Source organism: Mirounga leonina, unplaced genomic scaffold, assembly GCF_011800145.1.
Source record: "Mirounga leonina isolate KUSES-001 unplaced genomic scaffold, KU_Mleo_1.0 Mir_114, whole genome shotgun sequence".
Taxonomy (NCBI): Eukaryota; Metazoa; Chordata; class Mammalia; order Carnivora; family Phocidae; genus Mirounga; species Mirounga leonina.
Window position 1 is genome coordinate 31,721,698 of NW_023270265.1, and position 22,448 is coordinate 31,744,145.

Below are 22,448 nucleotides of genomic sequence, written 5' to 3' on the forward strand. Positions count from 1 at the left end.
AAAAAAGGTAAATACCAGTAATAAACACACACAGACACACACACACACACACAGTTGAGCTTTGAACCATGTGTAGTTTAGGATGCCATCCCTCACCCTGGTAGTTGAAAACCCATATTGAATTTTTGACTCCCCAAAAGCTTAACCACTAATAGCATACTGTGGACCAGGAGACTTACTGATAACAGAGTCAATTAACACATATTTTGTATGTTAGTTTTCATATATAGTATTCTTACAATAAAGTAAAACTAGAGAAAAGAAAATGTTATTAACAAAATCATAAGAGAAAATACAGTTATAGTCCTGTACTGTAAATGTACAGTACAAAAAAATCCATGTATAAGCGGACCCTTGCATTTCAAACCTGTGTTACTCAAGGGCCAACTGTATTTGTGTGTGTGTGTGTGTATGTGTATTTGCAGCTGCTGATGCAGATGAATTCTACACATTTACATTTTCTTTTTTGTATTTAAAAGCAAACCTGTGCCCTGAAGCAAATTAAGGAAAACAATGCAAACTAGATTAACTAGATTTTCTTTCCTGCAGTTTATTTCGTGGCTTTGGGTGGACAGTTTTTCCCCTGTCAATTTCCCAAATATAATGCTTCCTGCAGTCTGACCATGAGGGCCTTACTGTTCCCCTCAGCTTAACTAAATTTTAGACAAGTTTCTTCCTGACTGCAGGTCTCTGATGTCTCTTTACTTAGAGCATTTACTTTAGAAAACCTGCAATTGTAAATTCCTTCTCTGCTCTTCTGAGATATGCACCTTCTCCAACCCAGGAATGTGTCTCTCAGGAACCTGGGAGGCATCTCTTTGAAATGTAACCATCAAGAAAGATAGAAAAAGAGTACGGAGGTTCCTCAAAAAATTAAAAATAGAACTACCATATCATCTAGGAACTCCCCTTCTGCGTATTTACTAGAAAGAAACAAAAATACTAACTTGAAGAGGTATCTGCCTCCCCACGTTCACTGCTGCATTATTCACAATAGCCAAGATATGGAAATGACCTAATTGTCCATAGACAGATGAATGGATAAAGAAAGTGTGGTATAGACATACAATGGAATATTATTTAGCCATAAAAGAAAGAAATCCTGCCATTGGTGACAGCATGGAGGTACGCTAAGGGACTTGTGCTAAGTGGAGTATGTCAGACTGTATGATCTCACTTATATGTGGATCTCACTTATATGTGGAATCCAAAAACAAAATAAAAAGCAAAACCTCAGATACAGAGGATTGGTGGTTGCTAGAGGCAGGGGTTGGAAGGTAGGCAAAATGGGTGAAAGGGTCCAAAGGTACAGACTTCTAGATATAAAATAAGTAAGTCACAGCATGGTGACTATAATTATTAATACTGTACTGTAAGTTTGAAAATTCTTAAGAGAGTAGATCTTAAAAGTTCTCATCACAAGGGAAAAAAGAATTGTAACCACATACAGAGCTGGAGGGTCACTAGATTTGTGGTGATCATTTCAGAATATATGCAAACACTGAATCATTATGTTGTACACCTGAGACTAATACAATGTTGTAGGTCGACTGTATCTCAATAAAAGAATAAGATCGATATACTATTGCCATATATACTATGAGAGCAAGGAAAGAAAAGGAAAGAAATGGAGGAAGGAAGAAAGGCCCTCTGTCTCCTGGAGGGTAGGAGCCTAATTTCCAGAAGCACAATTAACAAACACAGATGGTCTAATCACATTGATAATCCCCTCACCCCCAAATTCTTCCAGTACTTTTCCATTAGGTCATCCCAGGGTTTAAAAATATTCAACTTTTGTTTCAGTTGAGTTCAATCTTGCCCGCTGAACTCCGTGTGATATAATTTGTCTTTAATAGGTCACACGTGTCATTAAAATGTTCTAGTGATATATATGAAACTGATGCTTCATCTAACTGAAGACAAATTAAGGATGTTTGCTCAGAAATTTGGTTAGGGGAGGGAAGACCACTTCCTTGCTCAAGCTTTGGATGAAGAGACCGTTTTTAGTGAAGGTAACTCACTGGATGGAGAGTGATCCACTCTTGGATGACACTGTTCAAGACATTTTAGAAGAGGAATAGGTAAGCCTGGCGAGGGAGTGCGAGGTGGTTAGAGACATTCCTTCTGGATTCAATTCCTAGGCTCTGTTTCTTATAGTTATTTCATATTTTCTCATTTGCAAAATAGGAGTAAAAATAGCATATTTCTCATAAGTCTGCTCAGAGGATTCAAGGAAATATATTTATCAAGTGCTTAGAAGAGATCCTAGTAAGGGCTTTGTCAATGTTAATTTCTATCACTACCATCGCTGTTTATTATTATTACTGGAGCTGTCACTGAAGAGCAGGATGACTTGAAACCAGAGATTTCCCACTTCTGAGCTACAATTTCCTATTTGGGAGATGATGGGATGGGCCACATAAGCCCAAAGACCTTCTAGGTTTAACAGTCTCTCCATGGTTTTGATGAGGCTGCTGATTGGCTTAACCAAGAGGACACGTGTGGGGTGTCATGGGTCGTGATGCCCATGACAGCCAGGAAGGAGAGAGAGGAGAGAGAGGAGAGAGAGAGCCTCACATGGAACAGCCATGAGAACTGGTTAGTGGGGTCATTACAGAGCATGGGCCCTGGGTCTAGATAGGCTGGGTTAGAAGCCCAGCTCAGCCACATATAAGCTGGGGCAAGTTACCTGCCCTGCTGAAGGAACAAGAGTAATAACATCACCTACCCTTTGCTAGGGTTGTTGTGAGGATTCAGTGCATTCCCAGAGTACAGAAAGGAGATGCAGAAGGAAAAAGAAGCAGAAGCTCTCCTCCATTTTGTCCACCTGGCTGAGAGGTCTCCTCATTGACGGGACCTTGTTAGGAAAACCACAGCCCTGGTTTGCTTTCAGTTACTGTTTGGACTTCTCAAGCCTCTTGCAGGCGGTTGGGGGAGGGGGGCAGTGGGCAGGGGAGGGGAGGAGGGAGGAAACATTATGAATCTAATACGATTCATAGGGCATTCGAAGAATAGTGTACTCAGACTTGTTCAAAGTTCCTTACAAATTACTTTTTGAATTTGAAGGTCCAGTTGGCAAGATGAGCAATGAAAAGCAGAATCTGCATCAGAACCAAATAATTCTGGGACTGGGGCAATTGATATTATTTGGACCACTAGCTAGTTTCTCTCTGTCTCTCTCTGTCTCTATCTCTTCCTCCTTTCATCCCTCCCTTTTGCTCTGTCTCTGCACAGCATTTACCTTTCCTAACTTCTTTTAAATTCTTGTTGTTTTAAATTTTAACTTTCCATGATGCATATGTACCACTTTGATATGAGCAATAAATACACTTTACATTTTTATCATCCACTAATAACACTCAGTGCATACCTATCTTTCTCTGCAGACAAAAATTACCAAAATGAGATCAATTTGTATAAACTGTTTTTAATCCCGCATTTTCAGTCAGTGATCCTACCTTTCCACTTCAGTAAACTTTCACTCCATGCAATACTGACTATATTCAACTTCCCAACCAATTAGAAGATTGTTCTGTACAGCTGTTTGTTCAAACTAATATCCAATCTAGGATGATACGAGACATCTGCTTGTGTGGCCCTTCATCGCTTTTCATCCAGCAGAGTCGGTTTTTGTTTTTGGTTTTTTTTTTGATGATACATATTTGAGGGAGAGATTTTCAGAATATATAGATATTGGTATATTGTTCTTAATAATCAAGACTCTTAAAGTTGAATTTTAAAATAGCCTCAATATTAACTATTTTCTAATGGGTTTTTGTTATTCAAACACTGCCAAAATACCAAATGGAATGAATCAGCTTTACGTGTAATGAAGCTCATTCTATCCCACTTCAGGTGAGTGAGAGTAGAAGAGCCATTTCAGAACACAAACCAATAAAGGCTCTGGGGGTCTTGGGGCCATAACTTTGCTGGTGAAATCACATTTCCCCCAAGGGAGGAGACCAGACCTGACTCAGCTCTTTCTCCACCACCAGCCTCTGTTCTCTGGGTGGAGGCCTGGTGGTCTCTGGTAGCCTACAAGCACCCTACCGCCCTAAGCGTGGGGCCAGCCAGGGGCCCATGCACACAGGCACTCACCATACACCGCGATGGTCTTTGTGTCTTGCAGGATGGCGTTCCCAGCTGAGACCTGCACTGTGATGGTGTTCATCCCTTCCGAAGTAAACTTGAATGATATGCTTCCCTCCAAGGTGATCAGAGGCTGAAACAGGGGAGGGCACAGAGTGAGGGGACAGCTGGCCAGACACCGATGAGACAGCCGTGAGCTCCGAGCCACCAACCAGCCACTTAAATCAGCACAGGCTCTTCCCGGGGTGCCCCATGCAACTGGCTCCATCTGCTTGCCCGTCATCTCCAGTCCGGGCCAGAAAAGCGTTATTAGAGCCATGACCCCAAGCGACTCTGCCCATTCCCTGTGACTAGGACACCTCTCTTCTGGTGTCATCCTGATTCAGGGCTGGGGAGATGGATAGGTCTTGCTTGCTGGCGGGACAGATCTCTCTACCTGCAACCTACTCGTAACAGGCAGGTCTCTTAATACAAAGAAATACTCAGATTGGACCCACACAGGCAGCTCATGTTAATCCGGATGTAGGCAGCAGTCACTGAAAATCTCTAAGCTTCCAGTTGGTCATCACCAGGGGTACGATTCATAGAATATTCCGATGGAACACAGCAACCATGGACACCAAAACTGTCCTCGTTAGACTGGAGTGGCCTTGTTTGGCTTGGTTCCTCTAAGAAGCCCTATCAGCTGTTTCTGGAAGTAGCTGCTATGGAAACAAGTACTAATTGGATAGTGGTTTGAGGACTGAAAAAAAAATACAATTTGGAGTCGTGCCTGTGATAGAATCGGACGCCGGGGTCCTGGAGGAAAAGATGATTAGCCTAATGACCTCCCTCAATTCATTCTGCACAAACATTTCTTTCCTGTCTTTTCTTAATTAATTAAAAAATCTAAATTCATGTAACCAACTCCCTGTATAGCAGAGGGAAGACCAACGCCCAGCATAAGAAGCCTACTCAATGTAATCTGTTGAGAATTTGGTTTTCTGCTGTCAGGTTAAAAAACAAAAAAAAAAACAAACAAAAAAAGGAGACATAGAAAAAAGTTTAGTACATTCATCTTCTAGCACGAGCTTTTAGGCAAATAACTTAGATTTCCCCTCTGCCACTGTGGGTAGTGGGCCCAATTTAGGCCACATTTACCTGCAGAGTTTCAGAAGAAATTAAAAAAAGCTTCTTTTCAGAGGAGTTAAATTAGCAGTAGAGGTGAGCATTTCCTTCCCCTGCCAGGCATGTAGCAGGTCTGGGGTCAGGGGAGGTTTCCTCCCTGGGCCTGTGCAAAAATCATGACTCCAGTTAAAGCCAATGTTCAGCTCTGGGGTAGAAAAAGATTGGCGTCAGAATAAGATACACTCTATTTGAAGAGCAAAACCACCAAGTGCAAACAGCGGTTCTGCTGGAGGAAGACGAAGCTTTCTCATCCTGAGCAGCTCATGCCAGTGCCCTTTGGGGAGGCCTTCGCCCGGACTGCCTTAACTGCCATTTGGAAGCAAACTGTAATCTCTGAGAATGGAGGAAGTTCAAAACGGACCTGGCAGCCTGGCATCAGGGGAAGGAAAATACATGTGGGCATGGGAAGGCCTTGGGTCCGGCCTCCACGTGAAGCAGCTGAACGAGGCGGGAGGAAAGCCCTTCACGTGTGTCCTCCTGACTTTATCATCTGTAAAATGAAGGCCTTAGAGTAAATGAGGTTTAAGGTCTCTGCTACTTTTAAAGTTGCTGCTGACTTTTGATCGCAGGGCATGTTTTGGGAAAAGAGAAAGGGTAAAGCTGAGAGAAAGGAGCGACCACGTCCGATTCAGGGGGCCTGGGGGCCGGGCTGTAATAAGTATTTGTTGCTTTTGACTGCCTGGTATCTACTGTTTTTTGGGGGGGCATTTTCCCCCTTCTCTTGGTCCATGTGGTTCCAAGGAGGCTGACTTCAACACCTCTCTTTCTACCCCAAGCACTGGGAAGGCTTGGTCAATGATACTCCATCCTGGGACTTCTGCTCATTTTCTCTGCTTAGCTGTGAGAATATAAAGCTCGGGCTCCTGCTAATGTCTTTGCAAAGGGAAGGGCAGTTGGAGAAGAAGGTAACATGGAGGAAGGCACAGGTGAGGGGCAGGGGTGGAGTGGTGAGAGAGAGACAGAGGGACAGAGGGAACACACTGATGAGATTATTGGAGCACTATGAGCCCGCTGTGCCCGAAGCTAGGACTACCCCTGGACTCTTGAGTTACATAAGCCCTTTCCTTCCCTTTCTCCCTTCAGCCAGTTTGAGCGGAGCTGTGGCTAGATGCTGCATGGAAGGCTGACCCACCTCCGTGTTGTTTCCGTACCACCACACGTAAGTAAGGGTGCCCACTTGGCTGGGCCACAGCACTGCCGTTGCGTTGACCTCTTTGTTCTTCGTGGTGACAAAGGGAAGAGACAGGTGTACATGCTCCAGGGGACCTGAGGCACGAGAGAAAAGACGAGGCATAGAGAAGGAAGAGCTTTCTCTGCTTCACCTTCCCTGCTCTGAAGAGAATACATATTTGTTCTGGAAGCCTCCAAAACATCACAGTCATACTCCCTGAGGAAAGTGCTAAGGGGCTTTCCCTACTTTGGAGAAAAGCTATCTTGTGACCCACTGTGTCTCAACATTTTCCATTTACTGATCTTTCTGCCAGACCTAAAACCTGAGTTATTTATGTGTAAAACTTCAAAAACTTACAAGTAATTTATGAATTCCTTAAATGAAGAGGCATAATACGAAGATGCAAAGTCTTTCTAAGAGATTGTATCCGTGGTGGTAAACCGGGATGATGAAAACCTCACGGACTCCATGTGTGTGGCCGTGGGGGGAGGGGGTGGTGGTTACGGCACAAATCCCCAAACCATTCTAGATGTCATTATCCTTGACTCTTTGTTGGGATTTCCAAGATCTGTATATGTGCAAATCTGTGTGTTTGTGTGTGAGAGTGTGTGTATCTCTCTGCAGGAATATATGTAACACCACCTGGTTCAAACTGTTTGGTGTTGAGTTCAGTTTGTTCAGGATCAAGTATGCATGAGCAGGTAGAGACAGCTTTGTGGTTCTCCGGATGTGCTCAACTAAAAAAGGGGATGATTCTACCTATGGAGATCCATTAGAGAGAAGCCTTGATCAGATGCATAAACCCACAAAGCTATGAGTTCTCTCTTCAGAGAGAACAAGTAGGGACCTTCCTCTGACCCTTGGTCTTCCCTTTGAGTCACTTCTCCTAGGCAAAAATGCAGTTTCCTCTGAAGTGAACGTGGCAAAAATCTGTCATCCCACCATTATTCCATGAGGTGGAGAAGAAAGTGGTACCTTTCCACCTAGTTTAATCACCACCTCTTCTGCTAGATCTTTAAATGTGTTTCCTACAGTACTGACTTTGGCCTTTTTTCCCCTCCATATACTGTTCTGCGGAGTAATCTCATCCACACCCTGACCTTCAACAATAAACTACATGCTCATAACTCAAAAACCACCTACTTGACTCGGGACTCAATTAGGAGCCAGATGTTCCTAAGAAATTCATTATTCCCCCCTGCCCATTTTCTATTCTCCATGTCTTGATGAATGGAAACCAATGTTTATCCAGGGGACCAGCCCAGAAGCATAAAGTCAATCTGGATTCCTTATTCCTTGCCACCCATTCTATGCTGGAAACCACTGGCTTGGTTTCATAACTATTTCTGAGTGAGAGCTCCTCTCACCGTCCCCAATCCTTCCCTAGCTCATACAGCTGGACTGTCATGAGCCGTACCAATCTTCCTGCCTCCGACCTGCCCCCAAGCTAATCCACCCTCCTGCTCTATGTGTTCAGTGTGTGCCTTCCTCAGTAATAATTAGTTGCACCAAGTGCCAGGGTCCTCAGCCCCCAGAATAAAACATATAGTCCAAGGTCAGGGTAGAGCAAGTGCAAAGATCTTGAGGGCGAGGTGGTTCTCCATGTTTGCAGAATAGAAAGAAAGCCCAAGCGGCTGCATAGAGAGATAGAGGGAAACAGTGGGAGCCAATGAGATCTAAGAGGGATTGAGGACACATAGCATATTGTTTTGTAGGCTCTGAAGTATGCATATGTGTGTTTATATGAGTTCATTCTCACATGTATGCACATTATACATTCATACCACATATGGCAATGACTTTATATCTTCTCACACTACAAACTGTTGTGAGAGTGATTTTTTAGAAAGCTAAGTTGATCATGCTACTTGTTCGAAATTAAAATTCCCACTACCTAATGATGATGATGATGATAGTTAACACAAATTGATCTAAAATTTGTGAGACAGAGAACACAGGCTGCAAACTTTCGGAGGGTAAGAGTGTTTCACATCTATCTTTGTATCTAAAGACTAGCATAGTTCCTGAGATGTAGCAGATAATCGAATGTTTGTTGGGTAGGTGAATAGATGGTGCAATTTCTTGTTGCTGCTTTTGTCTATGCTTCTCTCTCTTTAGAGAATTAGAGGCTTGGTGACCAGCATACAGAATAGAATTGATTTTCTGGCTTATAAGCCATATGATAAGAAGTAGTTGTTCATAAGTCAGAACGGTTCAATGTGCTAAAAAAGGGCAGCATCTACTGAATGATGACCATGTGCCACATATTTTGCTAATGACTCTTTTCATTCTCATTTGCTCCTCACAACAACCTCACGAAGTAGGCACGACTATCATTTCCATCTAGAGATGAACAAACAGAGGACAATGACTCTCCCAAGGTCACGCAGCTAGGAGACATCAATTCCAGGGTGTGGGCCGAAGCAGTTTGATTTTAAAGCCCAAGCTCTGGCCAGCTGAAAAAGGCTCAAAAAGATCTCTCCCATATTGCACTTTACACGTGCTCTCATTTCTTACATGGCTCTCCTGTTTCCTATCACTCAGTTTGCTCCAGCAGGTTCTGCCTTGTTCTGCCCTGAGGCCGCGGCATAGACTCCTCTCTCAGGGCACCTGTCAGCCTTTGAATCTCAGGCCCAGTGACCAGGCTTCTGGAATATTCTTTCTGACTCCCCTGATTGGAGGAGAGTGACTCAGCTAGAATACAAGGACTAGATAAACTCTCTTAAGCATGCCGGTTCCATCCTAAAGGGGTTCATTTTCTGTGTCTCTCTCACATATGAGTACTGAATATTTTTTTAAAGTCTGACCTTCAAAGTAAGGATGGTGACTGTGTGTCCTGTTAATGGCAAAAATGGAATCTTCTTCGGGAAATGTGGTCATTCATTCAACAGTTTCAGAGGGCTGCCACATGTCAGGCATTATTCTAGGTGCTGGAGACACCTGCTACTTGGTGGAGCTCATGTCTTATTGGGGGAGGCGGGCACTGAACACATACAGCAGGGGTAGGTGATAGAGTGCTGGTTTTGTCTCTCAGGAGAAATGCCATGTGAGCAGTGACCTGAATGAAGTGAAGGAGTGCACCACATACTCTTCGTGATGCTCCAGGATGAGGGCAGGGCAAGCGCAAAGACCTTGAGGAGGAGGTTTGCTTGCCATGTTTGAGGAACAGCAAGAAAGCCCAGGTGGCTGCAGGTGAGAAACAGAGGGAAAGAGTGGGAGCCAATGAGATCTAAGGATTCAGGACTCGCAGCGTATCGGCTAGTCGGCCCTGAAGTATGCATAGGTGTGTTTGTAGGAGTTCATTCTTGCAGGTATGCACATTACACATTCATTCAAATGTGTGCAATTTACCTTTCATATTCCTGCCTTGTCCTCTTGTACTCATTTACTTTTCAGGTGCTTAACACACCTAGTTCCTGCTGCCGGAAAGCCTATCTTTTAAGCATCTCTTCTACGTACAGAGGGTGCAGTCTGCACTAAGCGAGCTGAGCTGCGGAGGTACCACTCCAGCCCCTGGAGGCCCCCAGCTGGCTGGCTGCACTAAATCCAGAGCTGAACCAGCCAGCAGATGTGGCTCCAGCAGACAGGTGCCTGTGATGCACAAAAGGGACAGCGGGTGGCGCTGCATCATTCCATATGAATCTTCCTGGCAAGGTGGGTGAGGGAACTGGGAAATTGCCTGTGGAATTGGGTCTCCCTCTTTCCTTGCTTAGCCCTAATGTGCTATAGGAAGCAGCTGACGTTTGTGAGGCTGAACATCGTGTGTGTGTGTGTGTGTGCGTGTGTGCACGCGCGTGTGCGTGTGCATACACATACCTGTAACGCTTGCTCTGGACTGTCCCTGCCATTTGTTTTGGAGACAGTCTCTTTTGTTTGTCTGAAATGTGAAAAATACTCTAGAAAAAATAAGAGTTGTTCAAAGTATAAAGATGAGATCCTAAAACGGAGTTCCTTAAACTTCAGTGTGCAAAAGGATTATACTAATCTGTTCAAGGCAGATTATGATGCACACGTCTAGGAATTCCAATATAGCACGTCTGGGATGAGGCCTAGGACACTCACTATATTTTTATCATGTAATTCTGGGGCAGGTGACTCATTAAACCACACTTTACAAAACCCAAGTCTGCCGTTTGTTGGCCAATATAATAATCACGTGAAAAGTTGCAAAGCTGCGTGGGTTTTCAAGAAAACAGTCACTCTAACACAGGAACAGAAAGACATCTGCAAATGGCACCTGTGTATGGAGGTAATTGGGGAGATTTGGGAAGAACTAGGAAATCTGTCTCATCGTTTTTTGCTTTTTCAAACCTCCCATCCTGCAAATTTGCATAGTTTTCAGTGACTTTTTTCTGCGAGACTGGCTGAGATGGGGCAGCCTTCTGAGCAGAAATCTGCATGTCCTCTAAATTCTGCCGCCTGCCCCGCCGGCCGAAGGCAACACTGGCTGCGCCATGTGTTGCATTCGTTTGCCAACTAGCAGAGCACAGTAAATCCTGTCCCCAAGGACTTTCCAACTGTCAGGGTACAACAGATGACCCAGCCTCCCAGTGAGAACGGTTGGTCCACGCCTGGGAACATCAGAGCAGGCACATCATCTCCATCTGTTTCTGATGACCTTTGCAAACCCATATTAAAAAAAAACAAAAACAAAAACAAAAACAAAACAAAGCCCTCTGGCCTTCGGCTCAGGTCATGATCCTGGAGTCCTGGGATCGAGCCCCGCAGGGCTCCCTGCTCAGCAGGGAGTCTGCTTCTCCCTCTGACCCTCCTCCCTCTCATGCTCTCTGTCTCTCATTCTCTCTCTCGCAAATAAATAAATAAAATCTTTAAAAAAAACCCCAAAACAAAAAACAAAGCCCTCTGATTTGGAATCAAATCACCTGTCTGACCTGGAGAGGAGAGAGAGGGTATACCATCAAGTCAGGCAATGGGGGAGAATTCCAGGCAAGGGGAGGGGTCCTGGTGACAGAGGCAGAGGGCAGGCGTGGAAAATGAGCTAAGAGTTGCTGCTCCGAACCCACTAAGTAGAAACACACGCACTGCTTTGTGATAATGGAGAGGCAAGCTTTACTAGCTGACGGGTCACAGCATATTTTGCTTGAAGGAACCTTTGAGAAACAAGATGTGCCTTCTCACATGACAGAGGAGAAAACCTAGGCTCAGAGAAATGGAGTGACTTGGCCAGGAGTTCAGGCCAGCATCTGCACCTAACCACTCCTAACCCAGGCCAGTGTTCATTTGTCTTTTCTACAAAGAATACCCCCTGCCCTGCCCCCAGGCCCTGGGACTGCAGCACCAAAAATTGCCATGATCCCTTTCAGGTTTGAGATTTGGGGGAATCTTAATCACTTATGGTCTTGTTCTGACTTCCTCTTAGTGTAAAATAGCATCAAAGACAAGGTCCTTCTCCAATCTCTGCTTTCTCCTTCGGAAAGCCATGCCCATCATTGTGCGAGGCAGAGCCCTGCTTCGACAGAGTTAGTATGAAATACTTAATTCTTATGGCCAAGGTCAGGCTTAGAAAGGGGTTCCATTATATGAAGTATGCTTATCCGAACACTGAACCCAAGATGAGCCTAACAAAATTAAAATCAGACCACAAAACTTCCCCTTACAAAGCATCTGCCCCTACGGTAAAAGTCACACTGCTGAGCCCCTCAACTTGGCTAAAGAGAAGACAAAAAAAAAAAAAAGTGAAAAAGAAGCTTATTTCTTTTAGAAGTCCTGGCATCAGCAACCTTTGATCTCTGTGCTGGTTTCCTTCCCAGGGTCAAGTAAACCTGGCAGAGGGCCAGGGTAGGGAACTAGCCCTCAAGGGATACGATCATTTTTGGGGGCGAGGACGAATCCAAAGGGTGACCAGGAGGGCAAGGTGTGGGTGATCTACAGGAGAGCCTGAGAAACGGAGACCAAAAAGCTGCTGAATTTGAAATCAGGATTCACATGTGGTTAGAGTGCGGTAGATGTTTCATACATATACAAGATATGGACTAAAATTACTGTAATTCTTCAGGAGAGCAGCTCTCAAACAAAAATCCTCCCCTTACAGAATAAGCCATGGAAAATGAGAGGCTGCTAGGTAGGCAGTCATTCCCAGCAAATGTACTGGCGTTTGTGCCGTAAGTTAGTTTGGCTACCAATAACCAATGTTTGTGATGTATTTCTGAGAGATTTTCTGACCATTCCTTAGTAAGGAAGATTATTTCTTAGTAGGAGGCAACTCCAGAAAGTCCATACAGGACAGCCTGGAGAGGGGAGGGGCCACCGCGGCGTCAGAGGGGCCTCTGAAATGTGCCTTGAACCTACGTAGTTGCCTAGCAAGTTGCTTAAGCTCCTTTGAGACAATCTGCAAAGGGGTGGAGAGGACAAGGGCTGCTGGAGACAAGTTCTATCACCGACAGCACTGACAATGACCTTGGGGATCAAGAGCTGGCATTCCAGAGACGGGTAGACCTGAGTCTGAAGCCTGGCTTTGCCAGATAGCAGGTCCGCAATTTCAAATACATTATTCAAGCTCTCTGGCCCCCACTGTTCTTTGTAAAGTAGGGTTTCTAACAGTGCCTACTTCATCAGGTTGTTTTGAGAAATGAGATCATACATGAAAAGAGCTTGCTTAGCACAAGGCTTGGCGCATAGTAATTGCTTAATAAACTTTAGCTGAAAAGAGGCAAGAGGAGTGTGCAGGCTGTGAATCTTATAAAACTTTGCTTAAACCCAAAGAAGGGAAGATGTGTTTCCCTCAAAGCACATTTGTCATGAGTGTGTGGGAGAGAAAGATCAAGAATCACCGATACCGGAGGAATCCTCAGTAATAAACAATCACCCGGGGAATCCCTAAAGAGTCTTGTCCTCCCACTGGACCACAGCAGCTTAAGAAAAAAGGAATCTAGTTGGTATGTTCTGTACGCCGTTCAATGCGCAAGAGGCAGGTGGGAGGCATGGGATATGGCCAGCCTTAACGCTCTTGGCCTAGAATTTAGAATTAATCTGGACAAGGCCATTGGTAAAAGGAGCTGCTTTCATTGTAGAAGGCCAGCACCTTATCCATTAGGTCACTGGGGTTTCACGTAGCTACCTTCATTTTAAAGCAAAGCATTTCTGTGGCAACGTAAACATGCCCAAAGCCTGTTTGGGGACACCCACACACTTGCTGCCAGGGGCATTCATGGAGCACGTTTGTTTCACACATAACTTAGGAGCTGTCGTGACCTCATCATACTTATTACACCTTCATAATTCCTCGATGGTACAAACGCTTCAACCCTTCTCAATGCAGCTCTTTCCCTCTCTCAACACCACTTTCCCTCTAACACCACACATCACAGATAAAGGCCCAGGAAACGCTTTAAAAAAGGAGCAAAAGTCTAAAAGCGTAATTTACTGTGAGACGTATCATGGGAAGAGAAGAATAATCAGATGGGAAGAAATTCCATCACTTGCACTCATTCTCAATGTATTAGATTGAGCCATATGTGGGGATTGTTTTTAAATGTTTCTGACTTAGAAAAAGACAAACTCATGTGCAATCAAAGAGCTCGGCCAGTGGCCAGACACAGGGGTGCCATGTCAGAGGTGCCTGGAAGAGGCACAGTAAGTGCAATGAGAACAAGTTCAAGCAACACAAATTCTAGGATTATTCAAGCTCCACTCCCTGACTTTCTTTTTACTTTTTCCCCCCTCGGCTCTCTTATCCTCCTTCCCCATCTCCTTAAAGATAACTGGCGAGCTGCTTCTAGACAGGAAGCTCTGGGTTATACTTTAAAAGGGACACGATATTTGAAATAGGTCATAAACCAACAACAGTAATAACATACAAGTTACATGTAAGTACAGGACGGCGCTGTCAGAGCCCAGACTGTTGTCCACCTGCACGGTCACTCGGAAAATGCCCACGTTGTGATAGACATGCTTGATCCCATCTTCCATGGAGCTGAGGTTGACATAAGACACTGCAATGCCATCACCAAAGTCCACTTGGATGAGTGTCCTCTGGACGTCACCCTGAAAAACAGCCCAACATCAGAGAAGGGGAGCCGGTGCTTGCCACTTCTGCCCCAGGGGCTGGGGCTTGTCCCCATCCCTGGGTCCCTGGCTCAGGGCTAACAGCAGACTCTGGCTCCCTCCTGCAGCTGGGAGCATCTGTCTGCATTCGACAGAATCCCTGTGACATTCCCTGGCAGACAGGAGCTTACCAAGATGGATATTCTCCAAATCTGAAGGGCACCCACCACCAAAAGTTTCAAGGTTTGGAAAACTAAGTCTTTGATAATCCGTTCCAATTGGATATTCAATTTCTCTGAGGGATCTGTTTACACTCTTATCGTCCCCATGAATAAAAGGTGTACACACACAGCTTTTTAAAGATTCAGCCTACCTGACATGGTTACAGACCTCTTCCCTTGTGTCTAGGACCCTGGAATCCTCTTCTTATTCCTGGTTCCCTAACCATGTTAGAGGAAGGATAAAAGACACCTTGCCTCACACCTGATAGGACATTGGGCTCAGTGCTATTATTATTTAAGATAATGATGGTTAATTCTTTTATACTCAGTATTTTGTGCTATAAAAAATGATAATATTTTATTCTTCACAGAATCTTAGCTGGGAGAGAAAAACAGGCCACATTTGTCCATTTTACTGGTAGGGAAGCTGAAGTCAGGAAAGACTTAATTATCTGTTCAAGGTTAACACAGCTAGTTAGGGGCAGACCTAGGATTTGAACCCATCTCTGTGGACTTGCATTTCATTCATTATAGGTGGATAAAGCACAGACGGTTCCTCCGGGCTTGAATCCCAGGGTGCCATGACTTCATGCAAGTCATTCAGCCTCCTTGGGCTTCGGTTACCTCATCTATGAAACGGGCATCATAATACGTTACTGTCTTCACTCAAGGGGTTGTTATAAGACATGTGAGTTAATTAATCCTCTGTAAAAATTTGGACCAAATCAATGACTGTCAAAACCATGCAGCTGTAAAGGGCGTGCAATCCCCCTTTTACAGCTGGATTGGAATCATACAAATCTAAATTTCCCAGTGGGAGGTAAGAAGAGGGAGGATAAAAGTCTGCTTTCTAAAATTCCAGACCTGTAAGAAAACTGTTTTGGAATAACAGTAGAGATTCTTAAGGAACAAAGTTTCTTAGACCCAACTGACAAAAACCAGCTTCTTTCCCATGCAGCCTATCCTTTATCAAGTCTTTCTTGTTTGTTTTGTTAGCTTTTCCCATTTTCAAGGAAAAAAAAAAAAACTAAAAAGAAAAAAAAACCCCAGAAACCACACACACACACACAAACTCTTTGAACTAAAAAAAAAGTATTTTCGATTAAGTAAGGTTCATATGGTACCATATTTTTTGAAAAGGCCAAGTTTAAAATGCTGACATTTAAAAGATTAATTCACAGGGAAAGGAAAAGCAATTCAAATCCTATGAATCTCTATGACCTACTCTTCTGATCTATGCCCGGCCAAGCATCGTGTGGGGGGCACACAGCAGGGCAGCTAACTCTCAGGAAGGACATGAGCAAGAATTCTCCCCTCGGGAAGGAGAAAGAAACTCCACTTGGAACTACAAGACAAATTATCCACAAGCCCAGACACTGTGCAATTACTTGAATTCCCTTCGCTAATAAATATAAATGTCAACGATTCTTGCTGACTTGTCCTTCATTTGCACAAATCAGACTGGTCAATTTCTCGGTGCTGTTTCTAGTCAGTTCTCCCATGTTTTCTGGATTTTCAACAGAGGTGCTGCCAGCCAATCTTAGGTATGTGCACAGAGGAAGAAACTGCCTTAAAGTCTACTCACATCGTTTGGGACAAGTGTCTGAGGGAATTATCAGGAGTAGTTAGGGTTAACTGGGTTGGCCATGAAATAAAACAAGCAATAGAATTTCTGAGAAAGAGAGGGAGGGAGAGATTGAAGATGGAAGGAGAAAGAGGGAGAGAGGGAAAGAGGGGAGGGAGGGAAAAGAGGGAGAAAGAGAGAAAGTGAGGAGAGAGGGAGAGAGGGAGGGAGGGGCACTGAGATGGAGAGACTGAGAAAGAGAGGTTTAGGGTTCTTTGTGGAGACAGAGTGGGCATCAGGTAAGGGTCACCACTGGCAAGAGCACAGAGGGGAGACTCACATCTCAGCTGATTCTACCTCACCCCCATAAGTTACAGCATCTACCCACACACCTGAGAAAAGTCCAACTTGGGCCGCCCTTGCTTGAGTCTCCCAGCCTCGCCCTTTCTGTCTGGTATTCACCACTGTGCTTTTGTGGGCCTGGACTTGGACCTCTTTCAGCGACTTAAAACTCCTCTCAAGTTCTGTCTGGATGTCCACTGTCTTTCATGCTGGTCTTTTGGCCTGAAAGTATTCCTCATTATCCGCTCACGACAATGTTCCCCACATATGTAACAGGTGAAAGAAGGGAGCCATGGTGTTGGGACGGCTGTATCAGTAGGGCTGCCTTCACGGAGGAGTCATGCTTTTAGGGTACTCGGTCAGGTATTAGGAAGATCTCTCTAGCTCTCGCTCTCTCTCTCCCTGGTGTGAGTGCAGGCCCCTGGGCTTGGTCCTCTGTACCAGGAGACAGGGGTACCAAGAGGCAAAGGCAGCAGATTTCATCCCTGCTGTTGGAGCTGTGCCCACTCAAGTGGAACATACTAAATGCCATGCTTTTGCCTTCAGAGGCTCTCAGGTGCTTCATAAGCCTAACACAGCTGTCAATGCATCACTTTGGGGCTCATCAGTCATCAGCCTCTGCCTTCCTTGGGCTGAGATGGGGATGCCAAAACTCCTTTCAAAGAATAAGAAACAGGGCAAAGGCAAGGGAGCCTAAGTCCTAGATCACCACGATTAGGCACACTTGCCCTGCTTTAACTGGCTTTCTGGTCATTCATTCATTCATTCATTCAACCAACCAACCAACTGGCAGATATTTATTGTCTATCTTGTGTCAGGCATGACATGGGAAAATGATGATAAGTAAATTATAACAAACCAAGCAAAACAGATGTGGTCTGGGCTTTCATGAGCATACGGACTACTAAGTGAGACAGATGAAATAATCCCAGATAAATAAAAAGTTTTACAGGGGATGTTATGAAAGAAAGTCCATGGTGTTCTAAGTTGTAGAGTAGGGAGAGGTAGAGAGCTAAAAATCTGATCTGATTGAGAACTTCAAGGAAAGCTTCCCAGAAGAAGTTATATCTGAGCTGAGATGACCTTAAGGAAAGAACTGGGGTGCCTGGGTGGCTCAGTTGTTAAGTGTCTGCCTTCGGCTCAGGTCATGATCCCAGGGTCCTGGGAGGGAGTCCCGCATCTGGCTCCCTGCTCAGCAGAAAGCCTGCTTCTCCCTCTCCCACTCCCCCTGCTTGTGTTCCCTCTCTCGCTGTGTCTCACTCTGTCAAATAAATAAAATCTTAAAAAAAAAAAAAAAAGAACCAAACAAAGGACACGAGTGAGTGAGATGAAGGTAAGGAGTCCAGGCAATGGTGACAGAGGGAATCAGCTGTGCAAGGGCCCCATGGCAGTGGGGGATGGTACAGTAATAGGAAGATGAAGATAAAGACACAGTATGGATCAGAGGAGCAAGATGGTGGAGGAGTAGGAGACCTGGATTTCATCTGGTCCCAGGAATTCAGCTGGATAGGGATCAAACCATTCTGAACACCTACAAACTCAACAGGAGATCGAAGAAAAGAATAGCAACAACTCTCTGAACAGAAAAGTGACCACTTTCTGGAAGTCATATTCCATCCCTTCATCATATTAACCCTTATTTTTGTACATATGTAAGTTTTTCTTTCTTTAAAATTTTGGAGGCACTTTCTTCTAACAGACCAAAATACACCCAAAATCTAGTGTGTGGCACTGATCTATGCACCAGCCTGATCATATTTGATCACATTCTGGGTTTTTTTGTTTTGTTTTTATTTGTTTTTATCTTTTTCTCTTTTTTTTCCTTCTTTCTTTCCCTCTCTTTTCCCCAGGTTTCAGGTCTTTTCTGATTTGTTTAGCGTATATTTTCTGAGGACATTGTTACCCTGTTAGTATTTTGTTCTCTCATTCATCTATTCTCCTCTGGACAAAATGACAAGACGGAAAAAATCACCTCAACAAAAAAAACAAGAGGCAGTACCAACTGCCAGGGACCTAATCAATAGGGACATCAGTAAGATGTCGGAACTAGAGTTCAGAATGATGATTTTAAAGATATTAGCTGGGCTTGAAAAAAGCATGGAAGTTATTAGAGAAACCCTCTCTGGAGAAATAAAAGAACTAAAATCTAACCAAGTAGAAATCAAAAAGGCTATTAATGAGGTGCAATAAAAAATGGAGGCTCTCACTGCTAGGATAAATGAGGCAGAAGAGAGAATTAGCGATATAGAAGACCAAATGATGAAAAATAAAGAAGCTGAGAAAAAGAGAGATAAAGAACTACTGGATCGCGAGGGCAGAATTCAAGAGATAAGTGCTACCATAAGACAAAATGACATTAGATTAACTGGGATCCCAGAAGAAGAAGAAAGAGAGAGAGGGGCAGAAGGTATAATGGAGCAAATTATAGCAGAGAACTTCCCTAATTTGGGGAAGGAAACAGGCATCAAAATCCAGCAAAGAGAACCCCTCTCAAAATCAATAAAAATAGGTCAATACCCCAACATCTAATAGTAAAACTTACGAGTCTCAGAGACAAAGAGAAAATCCTGAAAGCAGCCCGGAGAAGAGATCTGTAACCTAAAATGGTAGAAACATTAGACTGGCAACAGACCTATCCACAGAGACCTGGAAGGCCAGAAAGGACTGGCAGGATATATTCAGAGCACTAAATGAGAAAAATATGCAGCCAAGAATACTATATCCAGCTAGGCTGTCATTGAAAATAGAAGAAGAGTGAAAAAGCTTCCAGGACAAACAAAAACTAAAGGAATTTGCAAACACGAAAACAGCCCTACAAGAAATATTGAAAGGGGTCCTCTAAGCAAAGGGAGAGCCTAAAAGCAACATAGACCAGAAAGGAACACAGACAATATACAGTAACAGTCACCTTACAGGCAATACAATGGCACTAAATTCATATCTTTCAATAGTTACCCTGAATGTAAATGGGCTAAATGCCCCAATCAAAAGACACAGGCTATCATATTGGATAAAAAAAAAAAAAAAAGACCCATCGATATGCTGTCTGCAAGAGACTCATTTTAGACCCAAAGACAACCCCAGATTGAAATTGAGGGGCTGGAAAACCATTTACCATGCTAATGGACACCAAAAGAAAGCTGGGGTGGCAATCCTTCTATCAGACAAATTAGATTTTAAACCAAAGACTATAATAAGAGATGAGGAAGGACACTATATCCTACTTAAAGGGTCTATCCAACAAGAGGATCTAACAACTGTAAAAATCCATGCCCCTACATGGGAGCAGCCAATTAATAACAAAAGCAAAGAAACACATCGGCAACAATACAATAATAGTGGGGGACTTCAACACCCCGCTCACTGAAATGGACAGATCATCTAAGCAAAAAATCAACAAGGAAATAAAGACTTTAAATGACACACTGGACCAAATGGACTTCACAGACATATTCAGAACATTCCATCCCAAAGCAACAGAATACACATTCTACTCTACTGCCCATGGAACATTCTCCAGAATAGATCACATCCTAGGTCACAAATCAGGTCTCAACCAGTACCAAAAGATTGGAATCATTCCCTGCCTATTTTCAGACCACAATGCTTTGAAACTAGAACTCAATCACAAGAGGAAAGTTGGAAAGAACTCAAGTACATGGAGGCTAAAGAGCATCCTTCTAAAGAATGAATGGGTCAACCAGGAAATTAAGGAAGAATTAAAAAAATTCATGGAAACCAATGAAAATTTAAACACAACTGTTCAAAATCTTTAGGATGCAGCAAATGCGGTCCTAAGAAGAAAGTATATAGCAACATAAGCCTTTCTCAAGAAACAAGAAAGGTCTCAAATACACAACCTAACCCGACACCTAAAGGAGCTGGAGAGAGAACAGCATATAAAGCCTAAACCCAGCAGGAGAAGAGAAATAATAAAGATCAGAGCAGAAATCAATGAAATAGAAACCAAAAGAACAGTAGAACAGATCAACGAAACTAGAAGCTGGTTCTTTGAAAGAATTAACAAGATTGATAAACCCCTGGCCAGACTTATCAAAAAGAAAAGAGAAATGACCCAAATAAATAAAACATGAATGAAAGAGGAGAGATCACAACCAACACCAAAGAAATACAATTATAAGAACATATTATGAGCAACTCTATGCCAGCAAATTAGATAACCTGGAAGAAATGAATGCATTCCCAGAGATGTATCAACTACCAAAACTGAACCAGGAAGAAATAGAACACCTGAACAGACCTATAACCACTAAGGAAATTGAAGCAGTCATCAAAAATCTCCCAAAAAACAAAAGCCCAGGGCCAGATGGCTTCCCAGGGGAATTCTACCAAACATTTCAAGAAGAATTAATACCTATTCTTCTGAAACTGTTCCAAAAAATAGAAATGGAAGGAAAACTTCCAAACTCATTTTATGAGGCCAGCATTACCTTGCTCCCAAAACCAGACAAAGACCCCATCAAAAAGGAGAATTACAGATCAATATCCCTAATGAATATGGATGTAAAAATTCTCACCAAAATACTAGCCAATAGGATCCAACAGTACATTAAAAGGATTATTCACCACAACCAAGTGGGATTTATCCCTGGGCTGCAAGGTTGGTTCAACATCCACAAATCAATCAATGTGATACAATACATTAATAAAAGAAAGAACAAGAATCATATGATCCTCTCAACAGATGCAGAAAAAGCTTTTGACAAAGTACAGCATCCTTTTTTGATCAAAACTCTTCAGAGTATAGGGATAGAGGGTACATACCTCAATATCATAAAAACCATCTATGAAAAACCCACAGTGAATATCATTCTCAATGGGGAAAAACTGAGAGCTTTTCCCCTAAGGTCAGGAACACGGCAGGGATGTCCACTATCACCGCTGCTATTCAACCTAGTATTAGAAGTCCTAGCCACAGCAATCAGACAACAAAAAGAAATAAAAGGCATCTAAATCGGCAAAGAAGAAGTCAAACTCTCACTCTTTGCAGATGATATGATACTTTATGTGGAAAACCCAAAAGACTCCACCCCAAAACTGCTAGAACTCATACAGGAATTCAGTCAAGTGGCAGGATACAAAATCAATGCACAGAAATCAGTGGCATTCCTATACACCAACAACAAGACAGAAGAAAGAGAAATTAAGGAGTTGATCTCATTTACAATTGCACCCAAGAATAAATCTAACCAAAGAGGCAAAGAATCTGTACTCAGAAAACTATGGAATACTCATGAAAGAAATTAAGGAAGACACAAAGAAATGGAAAAATGTTCCATGCTCATGGATTGGAAGAACAAATACTGTGACGATGTCAATGCTACCTAGAGTAATCTACACATTCAATGCAATCCCCATCAAAATACCATCGACTTTTTTCAAAGAAGTGGAACAAATAATCCTAAAATTTGTATGGAACCAGAAAAGACCCCAAAGAGCCAGAGGAATGTTGAAAAAGAAAACCAAAGCTTGTGGCATCACAATTCTGGACTTCCAGCTCTATTACAAAGCTGTCATCATCAAGACAGTATGGTACTGGCACAAAAACAGACACATAGATCAATGGAACAGAATCGAGAGCCCAGAAATGGACCCTCAACTCTATGGTCAACTAATCTTCGACAAAGCAGGAAAGAATGTCCAAAGGCAAAAAGACAGTCTCTTCAACAAATGGTGTTGGGAAAATTGGACAGCCACATGCAGAAGAATGAAACTGGACCATTTCCTTACACCACACACAAAGATAGACTCCAAATGGTTGAAAGACCTAAATGTGAAACAGGAGTCCATCAAAACCCTAAAGGAGAACACAGGCAGCAACCTCTTCGACCTCAGCCTCAACAACTTCTTCCTAGAAACATCTCCAAAG

At 43.3% G+C, this 22,448-nt stretch overlaps 1 protein-coding gene across 1 annotated transcript in view; it reads right to left on the reverse strand.

Moving 5' to 3' along the window:
* SORCS1 (sortilin related VPS10 domain containing receptor 1) overlaps nucleotides 1-22,448 on the reverse strand; it is a 321,747-nt gene that overhangs the window by 34,779 nt on the left and 264,520 nt on the right. The window contains exons 19-21 of the mRNA XM_035028687.1: nucleotides 14,245-14,431; nucleotides 6,389-6,522; nucleotides 4,099-4,222 (exon numbers count right to left, since the gene is read on the reverse strand). Coding sequence (XP_034884578.1) covers nucleotides 4,099-4,222; nucleotides 6,389-6,522; nucleotides 14,245-14,431 — 445 coding nt within the window. The remainder of the gene's footprint in view (nucleotides 1-4,098; nucleotides 4,223-6,388; nucleotides 6,523-14,244; nucleotides 14,432-22,448) is intronic.